A 25,414-nucleotide genomic window follows, 5' to 3' on the forward strand; every position below is an offset into this window, starting at 1 on the left:
TACAGAGTTACATACATAACAACCAGTACTGGTACACAGGGCTGCCATCAGAAATCAGGGGGCCCAATACAACAAAATTTTCTGGGGTCACCTCGCCACCCCAAAAGCCACACAGGAACAAGCGCTAAAACATTAAAGTCCCCCTACAAGTTAAAAAAATGGTGGCCTGGGCCCCCTGAAAGTTATTCTAAAAAATATTGGTGGCCGGTACCAGTAAAGCTGCATGGGGATTGGATATGCTGGAAGGGAGGGTTCAAACTTCCCACAGGGGCGATCCTGCCCCCCCGTGCGCTCACCTTTTGGCTCCGAGGGGGTCCACAAGTCGGCAGAGGGGTCTAGGACACAATTGTGCTTTCTGCGCTAGAAGAACTGAATTTCCGTTTCCAGAAATTCAGCTTTAAAAGTTACCAGGAGCCACCCATGTAACTATTGGGCGCTGCACAGCACCCTGACTTCACCCATCCAATCCCCATGCGGCTTTACCGCTTCAACAGCAAATCAGAGTAGTTAAAAATGAGATGCAGGCTCCCGAGACTCTCTTCCAAAGTCTGCAGCTCACTGACAGCAGGGGCCCGGCTAAGTAAGTGCAATGAAATATTGTACATTATGTTTTGTGCTTCTGTACCAGCCCAAGGCAACCACAGCCCTTAAGCAGTAAAGATCTGTGTCTCCAAAGATGCCCCAGTAGCTCCCCATCTTCTTTTCTGCTGATTCACTGCACATGCTCTGTGCTGCTGTCACTTACTGAGCTTAGGGACCCACTCACAATATACAGTACACATAGACTAGAAATGTCACAATATATGAAAGTTTGACATATTTCTGTGAGTTTTAGTGCAATGTTTTATATGTTATAACAGTTTTGCTAATGAAAGTGAATTGCCGTTTAAACTACTAGTCTCAGTTCTCCCAAGAGACCTGCTTATCTCAAATAGTTACAATTGTATCTTTGCTTATCTTAAATTGGTACAAAAGTATCTAAGTGCAGCAGCTGAGTGCTCCGGGCTCTCGGCCAGAACGCCTCTTATTTTAAGTTTCAGAAATGTTGTATCTTCTTCTGGCGTCAGTGCAGGAGATCAAAGAGAAAGTCTGGATATTTCAGTAACAATCTGGGACTGTGGGGTCAAAATCGGAACTGTCCCACAGAAAACGGGACAGTTGAGAGGTATGCTCAAGTTTGCTATTTCAGCAATCTGGTTGCTAGGGTCCAAACGAACCTAGCAACCAGGCATTGATTTGAACAAGAGACTGGAATACGAATAGGAGAGGACCTGGAGAGAAAGATGAGTAATAAAAAGCAGCAATAACAATACATTTGTAGCCTTACAGAGCATTTGGTTTTGGACAGGGGTCAGTGACCCCCATTTGAAATCTGGAAAGCATCAGAAGAAAAAGGCAAACCATTAAAAAAACGACAAAAAGTAAACAATGAAGACAAGTTGCTTAAAATCGGACATTCTTATACATACTAAAGAAGAACCGCCTTTTTAATGATCTTTTAACCAATTGGTGACTCACTACCATCATCCAACCAGGGAAAATAAATTCCCAATCAAGTACGAGAGACTATTTTCACGAGCTGTTAGTCTCTGATGTATATAATGCAACGCAACGCTGTCTTTTTACAAAGCAGCCCCGGCCATGCTTTGCCCCAAGGAACTGCGCATGTGCACCATGTAGCACCGGAACCACTGTTTCCTGACCCAGCGGGGAAACCTTTGCCGGCGGAAACACTTCCTGTGACGACAAAAGGAGATCGCCGAACCTGAGCCGGGGGGAAGCGTAGTGGTTCGGCCGTAGCCAGGCGAGCAGCCAAAGAAGACGGCATCGTGAGGAAAGCGGCGCCTTAATGAAAGCTCGGCTTGTAAGTACGGGGATACAGGGTTTAATGTGGGCATTCCATAGATCATTTAGGGATGGAGTTTACCACTTCTTCTTTGGGGGGGGGGGTTGTACTTGTAGGAAATCAAAGCGTCTGTCTGTAAATATGAGACGGCGGTTCGGTTCCTGTCCAGGGACTAATTTATGTTTCACCCAATGTATCTGCGCGCGTTAGAGGCGGTGGTTTCCCTTGTGGTAAAAACCCGCGCAGTTTACGTGCACTGCCCCCCCATCTCATTGAAACAATAGCAGGCCGTGAGGCACACCTCTTTCACTTTCTAAGTCCCTCCCACACCCCTTAACCAATGTGCGGGCTACTGCTGCAGCGGGACGGGCACGCTTGTGTTCTGCTGCGCAACCAGCCGAGCCTACTGCTGTGTGTTTGGCCTTTCAAAACCTGAGGTAACGCTGCAATCCCCGCCCCCTTTTCAGAAGCGCCGCCCCGTTTCCCTGGATACCCGGCTGTAGGAGGTGTGCGCAGGACGTCATTGTTCCGACGCTTTCCCCCGGCAGTGTGAGCTCGGGATGGGAATGGGCACGAGGGCTGTGCTGGAGCCAAGTTGTATTTGATTCCGGGAAAGCATGTTCAGGTACTGCTGGGAGACTGGGACTAGGCTTCTGGCCTCCGCTGCTGTCACCGCATTTTATTTCCTTGTTGTCAGGCCTGTGCTGCTGCCATAGGCCCCAGGTGCTTGTGCTGTCCTTCTAGTGAGTCACTGGCCCCATGGCAGGGCTCATTCTAGTCAGGGCTAGTAGTACTGCTCTAGCAGCAATTGATAACTGGCCAATTCCTCCTCACAAGGCAGGGCTAGCAGGGGATGCTGGGAGCTGTTCCTTGGCATATGCTGATTGGCTAATCCTAGCACAGGAGCATGAGAGGGGAGGGGCTTGCTTTGTTGCTCTTATTTGCTAGATGAGCCTCTAGGAGATCATTGGACTGTAAGCTCTTTGGTACAGGTGGCTATCTCCCCACACTGCAGTTTCTAGTGTCTGTCTATCATACTGTCCTGCAGCCCATTACCCCACACTGTTATTTACAGTACACACAGTGTCATTTCCAGTACATAGTGTTGTACATTGCGCTGGGTCAGTCTGTAACTTGCTATTTACAACATTGTCCTGTTTGTTGAAGTGTTAGTGTTTCCCCTCGGTGTATTGCACAGAACTGTGGAAAACGTGGAGCTCTGTATATTGGTGATGGGGCAGGTCTGTCATTGATTGTTCAGCCAAATCCTAACTCTTACTTCAAACCTGGGTGATTCATAAGAGGCCCTGGCATTTCAAGTACAGCCCCAATGAATAGTGATTGCCAATGGCATCTTACACCTGCCCCATAGTGGTCAGAATCTACCAACTGCCAGTCACATGACTTTAAACATATTATTCACCCTTACATTAACTTTTAGTGTGATGTAGAGCGTGATATTCGGAGACAACTAGCAATTGGTTTTCATTTTTTTTATTGTTGTTTTTTTTTTTTTTTTTTGAGTCGTTTAGCTTTTTATCCAGCAGCTCTCCATTACCCTAGCAACCCTGCATTGATTTGAATAAGAGACTGGAATATGGATAGGAGAGGCCTGAATAGGATGAGTGATACTAAGTAGTAATATGTACAGGGAAGTTAGATATTGGTGAGCACCAACCATCAGTTTTAGGAGAATGGTGTGCAGAATCAGATAATAAATATTAAATCCCAGAAAAAAAGAACTGACCCATATAACTGCACCATCCCATCCACAGCATCCAAGTCTCATACGTGTACACGTATGAGACTTGGATTCTGTGGATGGGATGGTGCAGTTATATGGGTCGGTTCTTTTTTTCTGGGATTAAGTAGTAATATGGTAGCGTTATCATCCCTCTTTTAAGTAGCATACCTTTTCAGGGGATATTAATTATAAGCATAGCTATCTGTATAGATATGTTTATAATTAATATCCCCTGAATGGGTATGCTACTTAAAGAGGGACGATAATTGAACTTGCTATTTATATACCCAACTCTATTTATTTACCTAGCGGCGGGTTTACAGGGTATTTAACTCTTTTGCATATGGTTGGATCATGTGATCGCTTCTGAGGAAGTGGCGAGAAGCCACGAAACGCGTCGAGCGTGTGATCCATAATGTTGGGATGAGTTGGAATTACTATGGATTTTTAAAGATGGATTATTAAAGGTGATATTTCACTAATCATATATACTCCCCTGTTTTTTGCTCCATGTTTGTTTGGACATTGCGTACACAATATATACCTGTGGGGGTCAAGATAACACGTGAAGCATGGAGAGATTTTTGGATGGGGTAGTTGCTCCCTTAAATATATTGGAGTAAATGATTAGTAGACCTTGAAATATGTATATATTGTAGGGATGCAACAAATCCAGGATTTGGCCTTTTTCATCAGGATTTGGCCGAATTCTAATTTGCATAAAACAGAATAAGGAAGTATGTTTGTTTTTTTTTTTCCCCCGCCTTTTTCTTCCTGTCCCTAATTTGCATATGCAAATTATGATTTGGTTCGGTATTCTGCAGAATCTTTCATGACGTATTCAGCCGAATCCCAAATAGTTGAGTCGGTGCATCCCTAATATGTTGTAAAAAATAAATTCTTGCATACACAGACAAGTTAATCAAAAGTATTGAGTGGAGGGCTATCTGGTTTATGGTCCCCTATTTACTTGACCTTTGAATTCCAATAGTTTTTGGCAAGATTTAACTGTAGTTTACTAGGAGCCAGGGTTTGAGAGTGTTTGGCATGTCTAATCAAATTTAATTGATTTTGATGCCAGTAAATTTATATTTCGGGTTCTAGAATTTCACCTTTTCCAATTAAAGGAGCCCTCATTTGACCCATTCTAAATTCAGCCCACTTCTAAAACACAGGTCACCAATAGTAACATTGCAGTGTGTGCCGTTTCAGAATCCCCTGCCCCGTTTCCAAGAGGTGTTTGCTCAGGACATCACTTTTAATACCATTTCACAGTGAGCAAGATGGAGATGGAGGCTGCTGTGGAGAGAAGGCCAGTTTGATTTCAGGAGATCACTCCAAGGTATATTGGGATCTGTGGAAAGGAGATGGTTTGACTGGGCCTGGGACTATCCATTGTATGTGCTCTCTTTGTTCTGCCTGTTAGTTAAACCCACATCACACTGGTATCTGGACTATGTTTCATCTGGATATCAGCTGATGTTTAAAAGCATTGACAATGACAGGCTTTATAAACAATATGTGTACTCAGCGTAGTGGTATGTGTGTTTAGTTCCATGGCTTTTGACTTTGTCTTATTAGAATACTTTGAGAGGTTCTAAGATCTGTATGTTATTATTGGATTTTTTTTATCCCTTTTGAGAGCCGCATGGCATTTGTATCTGCAATAGATTTTATTGTTCTGTGTTACTGTTTTATTGCAAAGCCCTGGTAGATGAACCTCAGCAATCAATATGGTTATTGGCAGGGAACTGACTGTACTGAGCTGCTTTGAGTCGTAAAGGGCTGAGAAGACTATGCCAGTGTTGGGGCAATGTAAGTGTTTAAAAAGGGTGACTAAGCTTAACATGCCAGGGCATTTCTGGACTGATGGTTTTTTTTTTTTTCTTCTTTTAATTCCGTTAAACAAATCAACTTTTCATATCAAAGGCATGGATGGTGTATGGGTTACTTGGGTTTCTTTTCTAAAAAAACAAAACAGAAACTATAGCCCCAATGGAGTTGGCAAGATCTATTATTAAATCTGAAATGTGCAGGGTTAACAGTTGTGTACATTTCTTTAGAGCGGGGAAAGGTAAGAAATGTCCGTTATAACAACAAATGACTCTTGTGCAACAACAACAATGAGGTGATTACACGAGCTTGCACTAAAATGACCTGCTTGTTTATCTTGTGCGTGTTTTAGTAACAGTAGTGATCTTGGCTATCACATATGGTTATAATGTATAGTTATATAGATTATATGTAAAGCCTTTTATAAATAAAGGCTTTTTTCAATTATTTCCATTTTTTACTTTTTACTGTTTTTTCAAAATCTAAGTTTAAAGTTGAATGTTTGTGTCTCTGGTGTTTTGAGTCTGACAGCTCTTTCAGGCGCAGATTCTGAACTGTTACAATTTTGCAACATTTAGTTGATACATTTCTTAACAGCATCTCTGGAGTATTAGCAACTATTGTATCAATTCTAACAGCTGCCTGTAATGAAACTCAGGGATTCTGCTCAGCAGGGACAAAGATAAGAAATGTATCAACTTAATGTATCAATTTAGAACCATTTACAGGGTCAGCGACCCCCCTCCTCCCAGAGCTGCTTTAGAAGGTGAAAAATGACACTTTACACTTCAGTGCTACAAAAAGTCACACATAGAAAATAGAAAGTAATTGAAAATAAAAGTCTTTATTTCTGGTGAAAAAAGTGTTGGAAGGTGAACAACCTCTTTAACGGTGACATATAGGATGAATGATAAAATCCTAATTTTGTAGGCAATGATGTTTAGTATATTGTGCTGATTTCACTTTGGGCTAAAGATCTTTAAAAATAGCCCCTTTATTGGAGCTCCCCATAGATACTTTCTGGCCCCTGTCCCAGTTTCAAATGAGGGGTGGGCGTGTCCTAACAGTCCCTGCCAGAAGCACCGTAGGAGGGGGACAGCCAATCACAGCCCTGCAGTCACACAAGCAAAGACAGGCTTCAGTTCCCTATCAGGTCAGCCTAGCTGCTGATTGGTTCCTGTCCTACAGTGCAGTGTACTGAGTGCCACCAGCTCCCCTGCACAGCCTGGGAAAGGAGGCAGCAGGAAGTGGAACAGATGGGCGGGACTTGTAGGGTTTTCGCTGAAATTTTCAATAAAGTAACCTGAAACACAACTTTTTTAAGCACATTCCTTCTATATCTAAAAGTAAAATGCACTGGTACATTCTTGTTTTTTTACATAAAATGTCTCCTTTAATAAATAGTTTTTCCTGTCTGTGTATTTTGCAGTGTTAAAACATGACTATAATAGATAAAGTGTCATCGGCGCCTGATGCTTGCCAGAACCAACTGTGCAGCACAGTGGCACCATCATCGGGAGAAATGGAAAATGGTTCTTCGGTTTGGGGTGTTGTATCGGCCCTAGCTAAAATTGGCCTTGGACTGGTACCTGCTGCAGCCGTCTACTCCAACTCATCTGTTCCTGAAAAGCCTGTGCCATCAGAGCAGAATGATCCACGTAAGACTCGACACCTTCACAATTATAGATTTGCCCTATACTATGTAATCAAATTGTTTAGTCTTGCCTGTTTATTTCAATTGATATGCTCATAGTACATACATAAAAGTGGACAGCATGGAAAATATTTATATATACATATACATATTGCAACTTGAAACCGGTAAAATGGCCTATTCTAAATGTATTATTGCTTAATGCAATCTTTTCTGAACCACACCCATCTTCTGTGCTACTGGGATCTACCTTTACATGTACCAGGAAGTTAAAAACATGGAGTCATTTCACTTTCTCTTTTGCCCTGTTTAGTGCAAGAAAAAAAAACAAGTAAAGCAATGGGCGAGCAGTATATTCAGCACAAAGCCCTATTCATCAACTTCCTTTCAAAAAAGGGGGCATAGCCTTTAAATTCCATATAGGAACCATCAGCAATTAGTTTTAATCGTTCCACTGTCAGCCCCATTAAAGCAGACCTGATACATCACCACGGATGCAGCTGCCAAAAAGATATACTTTCTGAAACTTGCATCCTTGCCACTAAAATTATTTTTTTATGTAAGTCCAGAGAATCTTACACAAGTATGGCACCTGTTATTCAGAATTCTCCGGACCTGGGGTTTTCTGGATAATGGATCTTTCCATACTTTGTCTACAAGAAAATCTTAAATAAATGTTCTCAATAAGGATGAATTATATCTTGGTTTGGATCAAGTACAGGGTAGTGTTTTATTATTACAGAGAACAAGGAAATCATTTTATAAAAAATTGGATTATTTGGTTAAAATTGAGTCTATGGGACACAGCCTTTCCGTAATTCGAAGCTTCCTGGATAACATGTTTCCGGATAATGGATCTTCTACCTGTAGTTTCGTATATTGCTGTCATTCATACATCTTCCTTTATAACAGGCCTACACAGTTGCTGTTTTATTGTTTTCTTTGTTTAGTACACCACCAAAAGTTCACGGTCTTATGCTAATTTCCCTGGCACTTCCCATATACAGTGGCACTGCATTAATTATCTGTGTGTCCCAAATTTAATACAGCCTCTCTGGGGACTGCATTATTCTGTAATCTTCTGTACAAAGCCATTTTGTTTTCTTTCATTTAATTACATTTTAGTTTTGCTATACTTAACTCTCTTATCTAGAAAGCTCTGAATTATTCAAAGGCTGTCTCCTATAGACTCCATTTTATCCCAAAAATCCAAAAAATCCATTCCAGGTGTTTTTTTTATATCACTGTTGGGCAACAGACCATTCAGAATTGCTCTCTGTTCATTTGCTCTGTAATCGTATCAGTGTTTTGGTGCAAAAGTCCCCTAGTGATTCAGTGCCTGCGGTGCTATTAATTGTTCAGTCAATACCCGGAATTCCGATGTGTGCTCTTGTCCTAAGATCAATGTTCAACCCACTTTTTAAAAGTCAGCTGTTCATTGGTAGAATTCTGCACCCATGTTATCTGCTCATGGCATTTGCTGTTATAGAATCACAGACAAATATATTTTCCTCTCTTATATCTATATCGAGCCCTCTGTTTCTCTACAATTCAAAAAATGTGTGGTTTATCTGTATAGTAAACCATAAACTAGATGTTTCAAAAAGAGTGAATAAACAATACACTTTTCTTTTCTTTTTTTGCCATATTTGCCTTCTTTAAGCTCTCTGGAAAAATTACTGTGGGGAGGCCCATTTATCAAAGTCTGAATTGATCTCGTTTTTTCTGAAAAATACTCCCCTTATTTATCAATACATTTTCCAGAAAATTTACTGCGCTGGGAAAAAACCTGAATCGTACTATTTTTTTTTTTGCATCTTCCACCCGAAAACTCAAAGATTTTTTCGGAATTATTTACCGAAAACCACAAAATCTTTGGGATATTGCATAAAACCCAGTGGAGGTCAAGATATATTCGGGACTTCTCCCATTGACTTATATGCAACCTCTGCAGTTCTGAGATGCCGAACTTTCGGATTCTCACTTTTTCCACCCTCGGGGTATAATACAAGTTCTCCCCCCCCCCCCCGTTAAAATTTGGATTTTATAGTTTAAAAAAAAAAAAAAAGCGGATTTTTGGCATTCAGACTTTAATAAATAACCCCCATAATCTTAACTTGCTAAAAATGCAACGAATGCACTATTTTGGATTTGGCCGAACCCTGAATCCTTCGCGAAAGATTTGGCCGAATACCGAACCGAATTTGCAAATTAGGGATGGGAAGGAGAAAAACAATTTTTACTTTTGTGACAAAAAGTCACGTGATTTCCCTCCGCACCTCTAATGTGCATATGCAAATTTATATTCGGTTCGGCCGGGCAGAAGGATTTGGCCGAATCCTGGATTTGGTGCATCCTTGGCTAAAAGGGAGCCGAAATGTAAAACTTCACCCTTCCTTTCCTCCCACTGCCTACATACATGTATTGTGAGCAAATTACAAAACAATAATTGACATATAAATAACACCTTACTCTGTGTATAAAACAACTCGGGGAAGGGTTTACATTGCGGTGTTCATCTCAAATACAAAATGCATAGATTTGCTGAGTTGCAGCAATGTCGTTTTACATTTTCTGTTTGTCTTCCAGCTTTAGCGGTCCCAGGAGATGGAACTGATCCACCCGAGAAACCTGGGGATGGCATTGATCCACCCGAGAAGATTCTTTTCCCCCCAGCAAAGATTTGTTTGAAGTGGCAGCGTGCACAGAAAGTTGGAGCTGGTCTCCAAAATCTCGGCAATACATGCTTTGTGAATTCTGTATTGCAGTGTTTAACTTACACGGCGCCTCTTTCTAACTACCTTATTAGCCGCGAACACTCTGAAACATGTGAGTATGTGTTTGGATTACTTTTTCCCTATGACTTGGGCAACCTCTGACACTCCAGCTGCTGCAGAAATAACATCTCTCCCAGCATCTCAAAGCTTTGGGATTCTAGTTCTGCAGCAGGTATGAGCTGGGGTTGCCTATCTTTGCCATCTGTTATTAGATAAGGTCAGTGTTTTAGGTCTTTATCACAGTATATCACATTTACACATAAAAGGGGCTTTATTAGGTTCATCTCACGGCAGCTCTTATCTGCACATCTGCACTTTTTGGCCCAGTATCTTCTCCCAGGATATATTTCTATATACAGCTGCATTCATTAAATAAGCCCACGTGGGAGGCATAACATTTTTAACTGACTGAAAGGTCTACAGCAAGGGAAATTGGAGGAAAGTGTTTTCTTTTTCAGTTCAATTCCTACTCTGATCTCCCGTTTCCTTTAATGTTTCTAGCTGTAATTTCTTGATGCTATGCAGCACTGGCTTCAAGCAAGATTGCAACCTATTGCTAAACTTGTCCACTATAATCCCTGCCAGTATCCGCAAATTTGCCCAGCCGTGCTGTGACACTAAGCCCTTCCTTAAATTGGGAACGTGAGCAATGATTGTGGGGAGCAAACACGTTATCTTGCTCTTCAACACCTAGAAGCTATTTTGGAGTTTTTTGACCCTGGACTCACGGAAAAGCCCAGGATTTGGATGATACAGCCATCATATTGGCAGGTATATATTTTCTCCACATCCAACATTCAGCAGCGCGTTTAGCTACTGCCACAAGAAATGACAACACATATACATATAGATTTCTTTTGGTGGAACACTTCAGATACAGATTGTTGTGTTCGAAATTTCTTGCCCATTTAATTTTATTCCCCAAAAAAAGCACAATTTTTTTTCTAAATAACGTGCTTAAATATTGCAAATGACACAGGAATTTTTTTTTGTAAAAATGACAGAATATATCCTCATACAAACAAATTCAGGTAAATTAATGTCCACGTAAATACTATTTGCAAGTAAGGTTGTAGCTTTCATTTATTTTTGCCTTACTATATATGAGGGCGTTTCATCCTTGCCATCCCCATACACAAGCTAGAGTGACGTCAGTATTGTGTTATGAGGCACTAGCTTGCTGCAGTTCTACCAATACCTCTAAATGAATGGCATGCTGTGCTCTTTGTCTCTATGTCAATGAAGTTTTTTTTCTTGGGCACTGTCAATACAAATACACCAGTACTTCCTGTCGTTAAAGGAGAATTCAACCCCCCAAAATAATAAAAACCCCTACCCTACATAGACTCCCTCCCTGCACCCCCCTCCCGCACAGGTGTTAACACCTGTAAATGCCCCTAATCCTGTCACGAAAATTGCAGAAGGGAAGGAAGATGGCACCCGTCAGCTCCGCTGCCCTGACTGTGCAATGAGGGGTAATTACAGGATTTGGGGCATTTACAGGTGTTAACACCTGGGCAGGGAGGGTGGACTATTTAGGGTAGGAGTTTTTATTAGTTGGGGAGGGGTTAAATTCGTCTTTAAAGGAAAGTCTTTTTAAAATGGACCTGTCACCCAGACATAAAATACTGTATAAAAGTCCTTTTCAAATTAAACATGAAATCCAAATTCTATTTTTTTATTAAAGCATTCATAGCTGTTGTAAACACATTTAAAAATCTCAACTGTCAATCAAATATTGTTAGCCCCTCCTCTATGCCTCGGGCATAAAGGTGTGCCAGGCAGTTACTTTCACTTTCCATTCAGCGCTTCCTAGATGTCACTGCTCTCCCCACATTCCCCAGTTCTCCACCATTTAATTTTGTAACCAGGGGATGGACATCAGGTCCCCCATTCTGGTGCACAAACAAGGCTTGTCTTAATAATAGTGTCCACAAAATGGCTCCTGCCTGCTTGCTATAATTATGAATTCCCAGATTGAAGGAAACAAGATTCAGATAATTTATACAGTGTAAATTTTGCTTGACTAATGTGATAAAATAGGATTTTGAATATTTTTTTTGGGTGACGAGTCCCCTTTAACTTGGAGTGCCAAAAGTTAGGCACCCCCAAGTGATTGTATTTACTAACCGGGTACCCTGGGCCAGTGCTCCGGTCAGCAGAAAACTGCACTGGCCTGAGGTTCTTCTCGGCGACCTCCATGGAGCGACTCTCTTCTTCCACCAACAAATTTCCTGGGTCAGATGCATGCGCAGTAAAGTGAAAAAGGAGGATAGAAGCAGGAAAGAGATTGCTCTATGGTACCTGATAGAAGAACTTGCATTTCTCTGCGGATAGGAGCACTGGCCCGGGATATCTTGGGGTTGCCTAACTTTTAGCACCCCCTGTAAGACCTATGCACTTAGTGCCCAACTCAAGTTCCACCATTGCTCAGTCTAACCTACTAGAGAACACAGATGACAGAGCTGCAGATAAAAGTGACAAGACTTCTGCTAAGCAGAATGAAACATTGGCACAACACAGGGGTACATTTTAAATTTAGAATCTGGCAGTGCTGCTGTTGGGTGTCTCATTCAGAAAATGATAAACATTGCAAACGGTTGTTTTGAAAAACACTTTACACACACGCACTATTTGACATTCTACAGGGGACTCTTGTTGATAGCTGCCATGTGTGAGAGACAAAACTGCAAAGCAAAATGCTGGAATGGGCTATAGCATCAATGCAAACTGTAGGGCTTCCACTCCAAGTCAGAAAGGCAAATGTCCGGTCGTAAAGTGAATTTTTGGGCTGTAAAACAATGAGACCACTGAATATACCCTCTCTTGCTAGTGAATCAGTCTGAGCCATCTGGCCTGACATTGGGGAGAAAATTTCAAAATAAGAATTGGAAACTATTTTGTTGTTTTTTACCCCAAAACAGAGCAACATCAGAAGACACTTTCTTCTGAAATTTTCTCCTGAATTGGTCAGTTGGGAGAACTGACCAGCAGATGGCTTTGTTTCAATGTCCTTATCTAAGCAGTTTAAAAATGGCTTATAGCTTGAAAACTAGGATAAAACAAGTAAAATCGCAAAGTGCTTAGATCATTCTAAACAATTTTATATTTATTTTGTGGATTTATGTGGCCTTTAATAGTTTTCATTCTTCTTAAAGCGGTGGTTCACCCTCGAGTTAAAAGTTTAGTATTTTATAAAATGGTAAATTCTAAGCAACTTTTAAATTGGCTTTCATTTTTTTTTCTTTTTTAAAGTTTTTGGATTATTTGCCTTCTTCTGACTCTTTGCAGCTTTCAAATGGGGGTCAGTGACCCCATCTAAAAAACAAATGCTCTGTAAAGCTACAAATGAATTTATAAAATGGTAAATTCTAAGCAACTTTTAAATTGGCTTTCATTTTTTTTTTCTTTTTTAAAGTTTTTGAATTATTTGCCTTCTTCTGACTCTTTGCAACTTTCAAATGGGGGTCAGTGACCCCATCTAAAAAACAAATGCTCTGTAAAGCTACAAATGAATTATTTGTTGTTGCTTTTTATTACTCCTCTTTCTATTCAGGCCTCTCCTATTCATACTCCAGTCTCTTATTGAAGTCAGTGTATGGTTGCTAGGGGAATTTGGATCCTATTTAAAAGGGTGGTTCACCTTTATGTTAACTTTTAGTTTGTTATCGAATGGCCAAGGCTAAGCAACTTTTCAATTGGTCTACATTATTTTTTTTATAGTTCTTTCATTATTTGCCTTTTTCTTCTGACTCTCTCCAGCTTTCAAATGGGGGTGACTGACCCCATGCTTTGTAAGGCTACAAATGTGTTGTTGTTGCTACTTTTTATTACTCCTTTTCCTCTCCTATTCATATTCCAGTATTTCATTCAGATCAATGCATGGTTGCTAGGGTCATTCATCCTTGGCAACCAGATTGCTGAAATTGCAAACTGGAGAGCTGCTAAATGATTTGAAAACCACAAATAATAAAAAATGAAAAGCAATTCCAAATTGTGTCCGTATATCACCCTCTACATCGTACTAAAAGTTAATTCAAACGTAAACAACCCCTTTAAATAGTTTATTTTTCGTTGTGCATTTCAGTTGAAGGAGGTCTATATAGCTACTTAATCTCGAGTATTTTTATGATTCATTTAAGAATGCAAGCATTACTGCTCAGTGCAGTGTTCTCCAGTTATGGTGAAACGTTTATCAGGCACAGTTAGGGCCTAAGGCTTATCAGAGATCACATGACATATAATTTACAGGGTGACGTTCAAAGGGTGGATATGGCACCACACCTGTCTGATTCAGTTTACTTATGTGGGTGTGGATAAATGTGCTTCTGTGATTTGCTTTCTGATTAGTTTCCACTAGTTCACAAAGAGCAAATTGGATATAACTTTAGTTTGCCCTGAGGTTTGGAAAACTTGCATTGATTTGTTCTGAACTATTAAACCGCTAATAAATCAATTGCATTACATATTTTCCTTTTCGGAAATGATTGCACAATATTGTGGATCTGTTGCAATATGTAGCAATGGCACATGGGGGTCAATGTCTGGTTCTTTACCCACTGTTTTAAGTGTCCTAGACCCCCTCCTGGTTCCTCGACTCATAATTACAGACAAGAATCACCAGAGGAGCAGGAACAAGTACTTTTCAGGCAAATGACTTTACAGCAAAAATGGCGGGCGAATCGTTCGCCAAAACACGAAGAGACTCTGTGTGCCAGTTCTGTTGGCGACTGTAAATATTTCCATTGATTCTCACTTGGCCCTTTTGGATTAATATATTGGTAGCTATTAGGGATGCCTGAATTTTGGATTCGGCCGAACCCTTCACGAAAGATTCCAAATCCTAATTTGCATATACAAATTAGGGGTGTGAAAGGGAAAAAAAATTTACTTCCTTGTTTTGTGACAAAAAGTCAAGCAATTCCCCTCCCCGCCTCTAATTTGCATTAGAAAATTAGGATTTGGTTCGGCCGGGCAGAAAAAGGCTGAATCCCAAACCGAATCTTGGTTTCGGCGCATCCCTAGTAGCTATATATGTTTTATGCTAAGTAGTGTTCTTCTTAAATCTTGATTCAAATGTGTATGCTAATTCTTTTGTTTTAGGTCACAGCCAAGACTTTTGCATGATGTGCGTAATGCAGACTCACATATCAATGGCTCTGTCAAACTCCGGAGGTGTCATCAAGCCGTCGGCAGTTGTCAATGATCTTAGAAGTGAGTAGCCGCGTATGAGATGATATTACTCATATGTAAACAAGTAAAACTCTCTACATTTTCTGAAATGTGTTCATATAAAATGTGCAAATGTCGATGTGTTTGTGGTAGGCTTTGGACTGTTGGGGGTAAATTTATCAAAGAGTGAAGTTCTGCCACTAGAGTGAAATTCCACAGCTCTCGATTCATTTCTATGGGATTTTGCAAGGCATATTTATCAATGGGTGAAAGTGAAAGTTCACCCTTTGATAAATATGCCTATAAAAATCCCATAGAAATGAATGGAGAGTGGCGGAACTTCACTATTAACTTCACTCTTTGATAAATATACCCCTTGATCTATTAATACATAATATGTACAGGTTTTATTGCTATGCTTTGTACAATGACTCGTTTGCATTTCTCCATTAGGAATCTCTAAAAACTTCCGATATGGGAGCCAGGAAGACGCACATGAATTTCTCCGTTACACAGTTGATGAAATGCAGAAATCCTGCCTGAGAGGTTCTTGCAGGTAAGGGCCATACACTAAGGGGCAGATTTATTCAAAAAAAATTTTTCTCTTTTTGTCAAAACCTTTGAATTGTGAATTACCTAAACTCTATTCGAGTTTAAACTCCAATTAGAATTTCGAGATTTATAATACTCTGGCTCTTAGAACTGGAATTTGACTATTCGCCACCCAAAACCTGCTGAATTACTGTCTTAAATCAATGGGAGTGGTCCAGGGATGAATTTGGTGATGTTTGCAGCCTTCCTGACATTCAAATCCAGTTTTTTAAATTTGAATCCAGTTTTACACACACACACACACACACACACACACACACACACACACACACACACACACACACACACACACACACACACACACACACACACACACACACACACACACACACACACACACACACACACACACACACACACACACACACACACACACACACACACACACACACACACACACACACACACACACACACACACACACACACATTAAAAATTATCTGTGCAGGTGGCCATTTTTGAAATCCTAGGAAGGGCTTTACTTACAGAAAAACGAGTCCGACAATGAAAATAATAAGATTTAGCAGTTCGAAAACCCTCCATTGTTTACATGCTAAATTGATATCAATCACCTGTGGCTTTAGAGTTATCGACGCTTCCAATTGTATTTGACGCTTCAGGTTTCTCAGCTCGCAGTAGTTAAATCTAAATGATTGTATGTTGGATACATTGTCGCTTGTAAACACCAGAAATGTTTTTCATGTATGTGACTTCTAATCTGACCCATTGGAAAACTGCTGGGATGCAATAAATGAGAACCCTTGGAGGCAGCTGCAGTATGTTTTTGCAGATAATTCTCCTCGGGCTCCTGATTAGCAGACTGTATTGCCATCAATAGCATGCTGTTCTATGCAGGAGTGGATATGGCTACTTGATGATTTCTTGTGATTTTTTTAGGTTAAATCGACACACGCAAGCCACTACCCTTATTCACCAAGTGTTCGGTGGATACCTGCGGTCTCGAGGTAAGCTAGCAAAAATATTTTTGTTCTGTAAATTTGCACTTTCATATTGAAATAAATTTCTTGATATTGTGGACCCTTTTGACAGCAGTACTTCCTTGCTTTATGGCAGGGATTCTAGGTGTCCTTTGAGTATCAGATCTGATATCTCTATGTACAAAGCAGCCTTGACTACCCTTTATCTGAAAAGCTCATTAAAGGAGAAGGAAACCCTTTTGGCGCAAAACCCCTGCCCCCCTCCCTCCCGGCCTACCTCCCCTTGTTAGTCACCCCTCCGTGCAGGTCCTCTCTTGCCGAGTTCACAGGAACCATCTTCTTCCGAGCACTCTTCCTCCTGTACTGATCGGCATTTGGCGGCACACTAGGAGGCATTTGCTGGTTAGATCTACTGCGCATGAGCCAAAAATTTCACAGTTTCCTATTTCTTTTTTCGGAAGCTTCGGGACTTTCAGCGCATGCGCAGTAGATCCAACCAGCAAATGCCTCCTACTGCACATGCAGAAGAGCGATCGGGCGAAGATGACGCCCGTGAACTCGGCAAGAGAGGACCTGCATGGAGTGGTGACTAACAAGTTAGGGGCATTTGCCCGGGGGGGAGGTAGGCTGGGAAGGAGGAGGGCCTACAGGGGTGAGTGGGTTTTTTGCGCCGAAAGGGTTTCCTTCTCCTTTAAAGGGATTGTTAGCCTTCCAAACACTTTTTTCAGTTCAATTGTTATCCGATTGTTCCCCAGAAATAAATAATTTTTTCAATTACTTTACTTTTTATATTTTTTACTGTTTTTCCAAAATCTAAGCTTAACGTTCTCTGAGGAAGTGAATTATCACGAAACGCGTCAGACCTCAGACGCTATTGCTGTTTGATTGATTGTATGTCTTAAAAATAAAGAATTTACCTTTTAAACATTTGGAGACGAGCGGTTCGTGTTGGTGTCCCAGGAGTGCGCGGCCTACAAATCTGCATCTCTTCTACCTAACGTTGAATGTTCCTGTCTCTGGTGTTTGAGTTGGTCAGGTGCAGATTCTAAACAATTTTGCAACATTTAGTTGATCCATTTCTCAGCAGCATCTCTGGAGTATTAGCAACTATTGTATCAATTCTAACAGCTGCCTGTAATAAAACCCAGGGATTCGGCTCAGCAAGGACAAAGATAAGAAATGTATCAACAATATTTATCATTTAGATACAGAGCTGATTTAGAAGGTGAAAAATGATACTTAGAAAAACGGTGACACACAGAAAATAGAAAGTAATTGGAAAAAGATTTTATTTCTGGTGATCTATCTGAAAACAACTATTTGTTTGAAGGTGAACAACCCCTTTTAAAGGATAAGTAAACCTTTAAAACAAGTGAATGTAAAAGTGATGAGAAGAGTGCTATTCTATGCACTTTTGATATGATTATTGTTTTTTCATTCCAAGATATTAAGCGATACATGTAATGTTAAGATGAATTAATTGTTACAACAGCACCACCTGCTGGTCAGTCTGACCACCAAGTAGTCAAGGAAGTTGTCAGGAGAAAGGAAGAGGCTGCTCTGATGTTCTTCTGCTTAGGAAAGATTTGAGAAAGGTTTCTATTTTTATTCCTAACCATAAGAACATCAGAGCAGCCTCTTTCTTTCTCCTGACAACTTACTTGACTACTTAGTGGTCAGAGTGGCCAGAAACTGACCAGCAGGTGGTGCTGTTGTAACAAAATTCAAATATATCCCTTTAATATCTTGGAATGAAAAAAGAAATAATGAATGTACATTGTAAAAGTGCTTAGAATAGCACTCGTCAATTTTACATTTAGAATTAAAATAAATTATTAAAATTTAGGGGAAAATGAAATCGTTCACATGGTTGTTTTGAATTTACTATCTATTCGCTTAGAACAGCAATTGCCTGGCAGTGTTGGTGCTGTATTTTGACATGCCAGCTTCTGAGCAGAAATTGCCTGGTAAAAAAAAACAAACAAAGAAAACAAAAGTGCCCCAGCTTTTGGGCCCTGCCCATTTAGCTACAAAATATCAAAACTAATAAAACCACTCCCCATGTGCCCTTGCTCTTATTATACTGCTGCTTGATTGCTTATAAAAACAGTGACAGAGATAAGAAAGCTTGGCAGAAAGAGGCAACATAGAGATATATATATATATATCTATCTATCTATCTATCTATCTATCTATCTATCTATCTATCTATCTATCTATCTATCTATCTATCTATCTATCTATATCTATCTATATATATATATATCTATATATATCTATATCTCGGCCTTTTTCAGCAGGATTCAGATTTGGGATTTAATTTGATATTCGGCCGAATCTTTCATGAAGGATTGGGGTTTTCGGCCTCCTAATTGGAGGTGATGTGGTCCATTTAATGCCTAACTTCACTCCCATACAATCTGCTTGTTACGGCCTAAGCCCTGCACACAAATATTAGCTCTTGTATTATCATATATCATTTTCTTGTATTATCATATAATATCATTTTTATGAACAGAGATTTTTTTTGTGTGTTTCTTTGTTTAAAAGAGTTTGAGATATTGCCTTTTTATGGTTGAATTTTTCTCATTACTGAATAAGTCTCACTTCCCTCCAATTGTTTCTGTTTCAGTCACATGTCTGAACTGTAAAGCGGTGTCTGACACCTACGATCAATATCTTGATCTCACACTAGAGATAAAGGTAAAGTAGCTGCACTGCAATTTTCCTGTAATGATATAATATTTAACAAATGCCATTACATTTTAAAAAACAGATCCTTCACTTTCTAGTGTGTGACTTCACCACATGAGCATTGCTGCTGTCTAAAATCATTTTTTAGGGGAACTCCAGCTTCACAATCATTTTATTGGGGAACTCCAGCTTCTAAACCAAAATTTGAGAGACCCACACAGAAACCCCTAATATACCCATCACAGTTACCTGTTTCTTCAAAAAGTATGAATAAATGGGGGGGGAGTTGTGTTGCCTTTTATTTGCAACTGAACCTGGCACTGACGGGTTACATCAAGAGGCGGGTGGTGACATATAGGAGCAAGATTATGATTTATCCAGCAAAGATTGTCACATTCTGGCCTTTTTATCCGCAGTTTCTGTGGGTATCTGGACTCTAAACCCAGACAAGCAGTGTTGAACTGGACAGCCCATGTAAAAAGCAGACAGTTGTGTTCAAAACTAAACAAATAGCAGGGAATTAGCAGAGCTACTGAGCAGTCTCTTACACTTCAGATTTGTGCAGGGGCGTAACTACCGGGGGAGCAGGGGGTGCAACTGGGCCAGGGCCTGCACCCCCCCCCCCCGGTAGATCGCGCGTGCTGCAGCCGGCTGGAGTCGGCTGCAGCATCGGAGAAAAATCCTGCATACCAGGGTTACATAGTTACATAGTTACATAGTTAAATTGGGTTGAAAAAAGACAGTCCATCAAGTTCAACCCCTCCAAATGAAAACCCAGCATCCCTACACACACCCCTCCCTACTTTTAATTAAAATTCTATATACCCATACCTATATTAACTATAGAGTTTAGTATCACAATAGCCTTTAATATTATGTCTGTCCAAAAAATCATCCAAGCCATTCTTATAGTCATTAACTGAATCAGCCATCACAACATCACCCGGCAGTGCATTCCACAACCTCACTGTCCTGACTGTGAAGAACCCTCTACGTTGCTTCAAATGAAAGTTCTTTTCTTCTAGTCTAAAGGGGTGGCCTCTGGTACGGTGATCCACTTTATGGGTAAAAAGGTCCCCTGCCATTTGTCTATAATGTCCTCTAATGTACTTGTAACGTGTAATCATGTCCCCTCGCAAGCGCCTTTTTTCCAGAGAAAACAACCCCAACCTTGACAGTCTACCCTCATAATTTAAGTCTTCCGTCCCTCTAACCAATTTAGTTGCACGTCTCTGCACTCTCTCCAGCTCATTTATATCCCTCTTAAGGACTGGAGTCCAAAACTGAACTGCATACTCCAGATGAGGCCTTACCAGGGACCTATAAAGAGGCATAATTATGTTTTCATCCCTTGAGTTAATGCCCTTTTTTATGCAAGACAGAACTTTATTTGCTTTAGTAGCCACAGAATGACACTGCCCAGAATTAGACAACGTGTTATCTACAAAGACCCCTAGATCCTTTTCATTTAAGGAAATTCCCAACACATTGCCATTTAGTGTATAACTTGCATTTATATTATTTTTGCCAAAGTGCATAACCTTGCATTTATCAACATTGAACCTCATTTTCCAGTTTGCTGCCCAGTTTTCCAGTTTAGACAGATCACTTTGCAAAGTGGCAGCATCCTGCATGGAACCTATAGTTCTGCACAATTTAGTATCATCTGCAAAAATAGAAACAGTACTTTCAATGCCCACCTCCAGGTCATTAATAAACAAGTTGAAAAGCAAGGGACCTAGTACAGAGCCCTGCGGTACTCCACTAACAACACTGGTCCAATTAGAAAATGTTCCATTTACCACCACTCTTTGTAGTCTATCTTTTAGCCAGTTCGCTATCCAGGTACAAATACTATGTTCCAGGCCAACATTCCTTAATTTAACCAGTAACCTTTTGTGTGGCACTGTATCAAATGCTTTAGCAAAGTCTAAGTAAATCACATCCACTGCCATCCCAGAATCGAGGTCTCTACTTACATTCTCGTAAAAAGAAATTAAGTTAGTCTGGCAAGATCTATTACGCATAAAACCATGCTGGCACAAACTCATAGTATTATGATTTGCTATGAAGTCCAGTATCTTATCCTTTATTAACCCTTCGAAAAGCTTTCCTAATACTGACGTCAGACTAACTGGCCTATAGTTTTGAGGCTGAGAACGGGATCCTTTTTTGAATAGAGGCACCACATTAGCAATTCGCCAGTCTCTTGGCACAATACCAGATCTCAATGAATCCTGAAAAATTAAGTAAAGAGGTTTGGCAATCACAGAGCTAAGCTCGCTAATTACCCTGGGATGAATACCATCTGGCCCTGGACCTTTGTTAATCTTAACCTGTTCAAGTCTCTTTTGAATTTCTTCTTGTGTGAACCATGCATCATTAGTTGTATTACTAGAATTGGGAGTGTTAAGAAGGAAACCTTCACTTACTGGTTCTTCATTTGTGTAAACAGATGAAAAATACGAGTTCAGAATCTGCGCTTTTATTTTGTTTTCATCAACCAGCTGATCCCCCTCTGATAGTAAGGGTCCCACCCCTTCCTGCTTCATTTTTTTACTATTGACATATTTAAAAAATAATTTGGGATTTTTTTTACTGCTTGCTGCAATATCCTTTTCTATAGCAATTTTAGCTTGCCTTATAGCTTCTTTGCATGATTTATTGGCCTCCTTGTACCTTATAAATGTTTCGGCTGTACCAGCTAACTTGAAAGCCTTAAAAGCACGTCTTTTCTTACCCACCTCAACACCAACGCTTCTATTGAAGCACCAGGGCCCGCCCCCACCAAGTTCCGTTACTGGCTTTGTGAACTGCCCCATGCAGGCCACCACAAATACAAATATTTTATAACTGCGTAGGGGAACTTTTTTTTTTTTTTTTTTAAGGGAAGTTCATATTTTGAGACCTACCTTTTTGTTTTACTTGGAGAACTTTTTGTCTTAGGGACATCCAACCATGAGGACCCAAACCTGAGTCATATTCTTGATGCTTTTCATTATATTATTAGTATCTCTACTTACTATTCTTCTTTTGAATGGCTGTGTCCCAATTCAGTAGTATCCAAGACAACCCCAATTATGTAAATCCAAGACCAATAAAAAAAAAAAAAGCAGCCCAATTTTAGGAATTGTCAGAGAAACGGGTCTATTACAAAATATGAGACCGAACTTTGTGTAGTGCAGGAATATGCAGTGGGCATATTATTTACAACCTCACCCCATTATATGAAAAGTGGATTGCTCTATTCTCTGTTTATTTCTGATGCACAAAAACATAGTAAATAGTCTATACTTACAGACGTGAAGTAACCAAGCTCTGCAGCTTCCGGTAAAAGTGGGGTGTCTGAGGGAGCTGGGTCTTTATGCAGCTGCTAAAGTGTATGTCACATCTTACTAAAATTAAAGGGGAGGTATACCCCCTTTTTTCAGCATGAGCTCAATTAATATGGATTAAGAAATTAAGTGAAAAAACAAACATTTTCCATTAGTGCCTGGTAAGAAAACTAGGAAGATCATTTTTTTTTTTAATGAGTCCTGCATAATCAGCGGATCCTTATTTCAAAGCCCAGCAGGCTCCAGTGAGTTCGTTTATACGGAGCTCCTTATTGCTAATGGAAAGTGGTACTGGGCGGAGTGAAAAAACTAGTAAGAGGTAATTTATGGAATTGGTTTCATTTTGGCAACTGATTATAGAAAAGTGTATTGGGTTTTTTAGAAACCTAAAAACATCCATGGTATTGAGTAAGTAGTTTACAACAAAGCAGTAGATCTCACAGTACTGTGTACTATAAGCAATTTTATATTTGCAAAAAGAAAAAGGGATAGAGGTGAGAGAAAAGATAAAAAGACAGTGTCTAAGGGCAGTAGCTCATTGGCTGTTTTTGGTTGCTAAAATGTTGCACTACAGCACACTAAGAGCTTCTCACTGACCTACAATTAAACCTCCTGATGTATACTTTCCCTCCCTTTCTCTAACACTACAACCCATGTAGTTCAAAGTTTCCCTTGCTAAGGCACTCATGGTGTATTTTCATTCTTTCAGACGGCACATAGTGTTAACCAAGCCCTAGAGCAATTTGTAAGGCCGGAACAGCTGGATGGAGACAATGCCTACAAATGTAGCAAGTAAGATTTTTTTTTTTTTTTTTTACTTTTTATAACTAACACCCTCCTGAGACTGCACACAAAAAGTCTTATGCCATCTCTTCCTTGCATTCTGGAAAGTTAAATTTTTCTTGTACAATTTAATCTACCAGGGTCAGACTGGGCTGGTAGGGTGCCGGGAAGAAACCAGGTGGGCCCCAACTCTTGTGGGCCCTGCCGGCCCAGACCTGCTCCCTGCCCTTGCTGCCCCAATCCCGTCTCTAGCCACGGGTGCTATAAAAAACAGGTGCGCGCTCTGCAGTGGGCAGGCTTGCTGAAGGTGGCTGTGGCCGGGGGCTGCCCCAATCACGTCTCTGGCCATGGGCACCCTTCTAGTCAAATAAGGCTCCTCCTTCATTGGGAGTAAAACAGTTATTCATAAGGATAGATTTCTTGTTGGAGCTCCTACAGCGGAGCTTGGAGTCTGATTTGGGACCACATGGGAAGTCCTGCAGGGACAATATATACGGCTCACAAATTTCATCCAGTTCTCAGTCAGGGTATCATTTCATTATAGATAGTGTCTGTGCACTACTGTTAAGGTCTAGACTATATAACATTTGTATGAAGAGAGGTTTTAAAAAAAGAATAATATAATAAAATAATAATAATAATAATGTTCTTCTTTGCTTATATATTGTTATAACCTCCTCCCACCTGACACTTGGCTCCGACGGATCAGTTGTAAGAGGACAAATAACATTTCTGCTTTCTTGTTTTCTATGGTTGGTCTAAGTAACATTTTATACTATGTAGGGATACACAGAATCCAGGATTCGGTTCGGGATTCTGCCTTTTTCAGCAGGATTTGGCTGAATCCTTCTGCCCGGCTGAACCAAATCCTAATTTGCATATGCAAATTAGGAGTGGGGAGTGAAAATGCTTGACAAGGAAGTAAAAAAAAAAAGTTTTCCACTTCCCATCCCTAATTTGCATATGCAAATTCGGATTCAGCCAAATCCTTCGTAAAGGATTTGGTGGTTCGGCCGAATCCAAAATAGTGGATTCGGTGCATCCCTAATACTATGCGACTCGTGGTTTTTATGGATTTGTATGCAATATATAAAGTTTTTATGGTTTGCTTCTGTAGATGCAAGCAAATGGTTACCGCAAGCAAGAGATTTACAATTCACCGAACATCCAATGTGCTGACTCTGTCCCTGAAAAGGTTTGCAAGTTTTAACGGTGGCAAATTATCCAAGGTTAGTAGCATAAAGCTGTGAGATGTGTAATACGATTTGTACTTGATTGATAAACATTGTCCTATGTTTTGTTTGTGGTTATTTTGCTCTTTAAACTGATTAGGACAATACAGTTTGTCAGAAAGTCAGTGTTGTAGGAGCAATATCTGTAGGGAGATTTGAAATATTACAAATCTATAGGCATTTATGCTTGATAAGTTCCAACCCAATATTTTAGCCACACTTCCAGGTTCCTTGTGTGTCGCATCCATCCTCCGGGTGTCTCCGTGCCGCCTGGAATATTTAGAAAAATAGCCACAGCACAGGAACCTGGAAAGTAAATGATCTAATGGGGGCTGTAAGTCAAAGGAGAGCGGTTATAAAAATCTAATAAACTGAGGGTGCTTAAAGGGATTCTGTAATGATTTTTATGATGTCGTTTTTATTTCTAAATTACACTGTTTACACTGCAAATAATTCACTCTACGATATAACATTTCATTCCTGAACCAGCAAGTGTATTTTTTAGTTGTAATATTGGTGTGTAGGCTCCATCTCAGGTCATTTTGCCTGGTTATGTGCTTTCAGAAAGATGCAGCACTTTAGGATGGAACTGCTTTCTGGCAGGCTGTTGTTTCTCCTACTCAATGCAACTGAATATGTCACAGTGGGACCTGGATTTTACTATTGAGTGTTGTTCTTAGATCTACCAGGCAGCTGTTATCTTGTGTTAGGGAGCTGTTATCTGGTTACCTTCACATTGTTCTTTTGTTTGGCTGCTGGGGGGAAAAGGGCGGGGTGATATCACTCCAACTTGC

At 40.3% G+C, this 25,414-nt stretch overlaps 1 protein-coding gene across 6 annotated transcripts in view; it reads left to right on the forward strand.

Annotated features, from left to right (window-relative positions):
* Positions 1-1,494: 1,494 nt before the first annotated feature.
* usp42.L (ubiquitin specific peptidase 42 L homeolog) overlaps positions 1,495-25,414 on the forward strand; it is a 33,905-nt gene continuing 9,985 nt past the window's right edge. Inside the window, exons 1-11 of one of the 6 annotated variants that reach the window (XM_018236435.2) lie at positions 1,495-1,864; positions 2,314-2,471; positions 4,803-4,932; positions 6,853-7,081; positions 9,667-9,906; positions 14,958-15,068; positions 15,480-15,582; positions 16,536-16,603; positions 19,209-19,279; positions 23,315-23,397; positions 24,506-24,617. In XM_018236435.2, the coding sequence (XP_018091924.1) occupies positions 6,862-7,081; positions 9,667-9,906; positions 14,958-15,068; positions 15,480-15,582; positions 16,536-16,603; positions 19,209-19,279; positions 23,315-23,397; positions 24,506-24,617 (1,008 nt within the window). In that variant the 5' untranslated portion in view covers positions 1,495-1,864; positions 2,314-2,471; positions 4,803-4,932; positions 6,853-6,861. Of the gene's footprint in view, positions 1,865-2,313; positions 2,472-4,802; positions 4,933-6,852; positions 7,082-9,666; positions 9,907-10,355; positions 10,626-14,957; positions 15,069-15,479; positions 15,583-16,535; positions 16,604-19,208; positions 19,280-23,314; positions 23,398-24,505; positions 24,618-25,414 lie in introns of those variants that run through there. The other 5 variants (XM_018236436.2, XM_018236434.2, XM_018236433.2 and 2 more) reach the window with 5 other exon arrangements.

Source organism: Xenopus laevis, chromosome 9_10L (assembly GCF_017654675.1).
Source record: "Xenopus laevis strain J_2021 chromosome 9_10L, Xenopus_laevis_v10.1, whole genome shotgun sequence".
Classification (NCBI taxonomy): Eukaryota; Metazoa; Chordata; class Amphibia; order Anura; family Pipidae; genus Xenopus; species Xenopus laevis.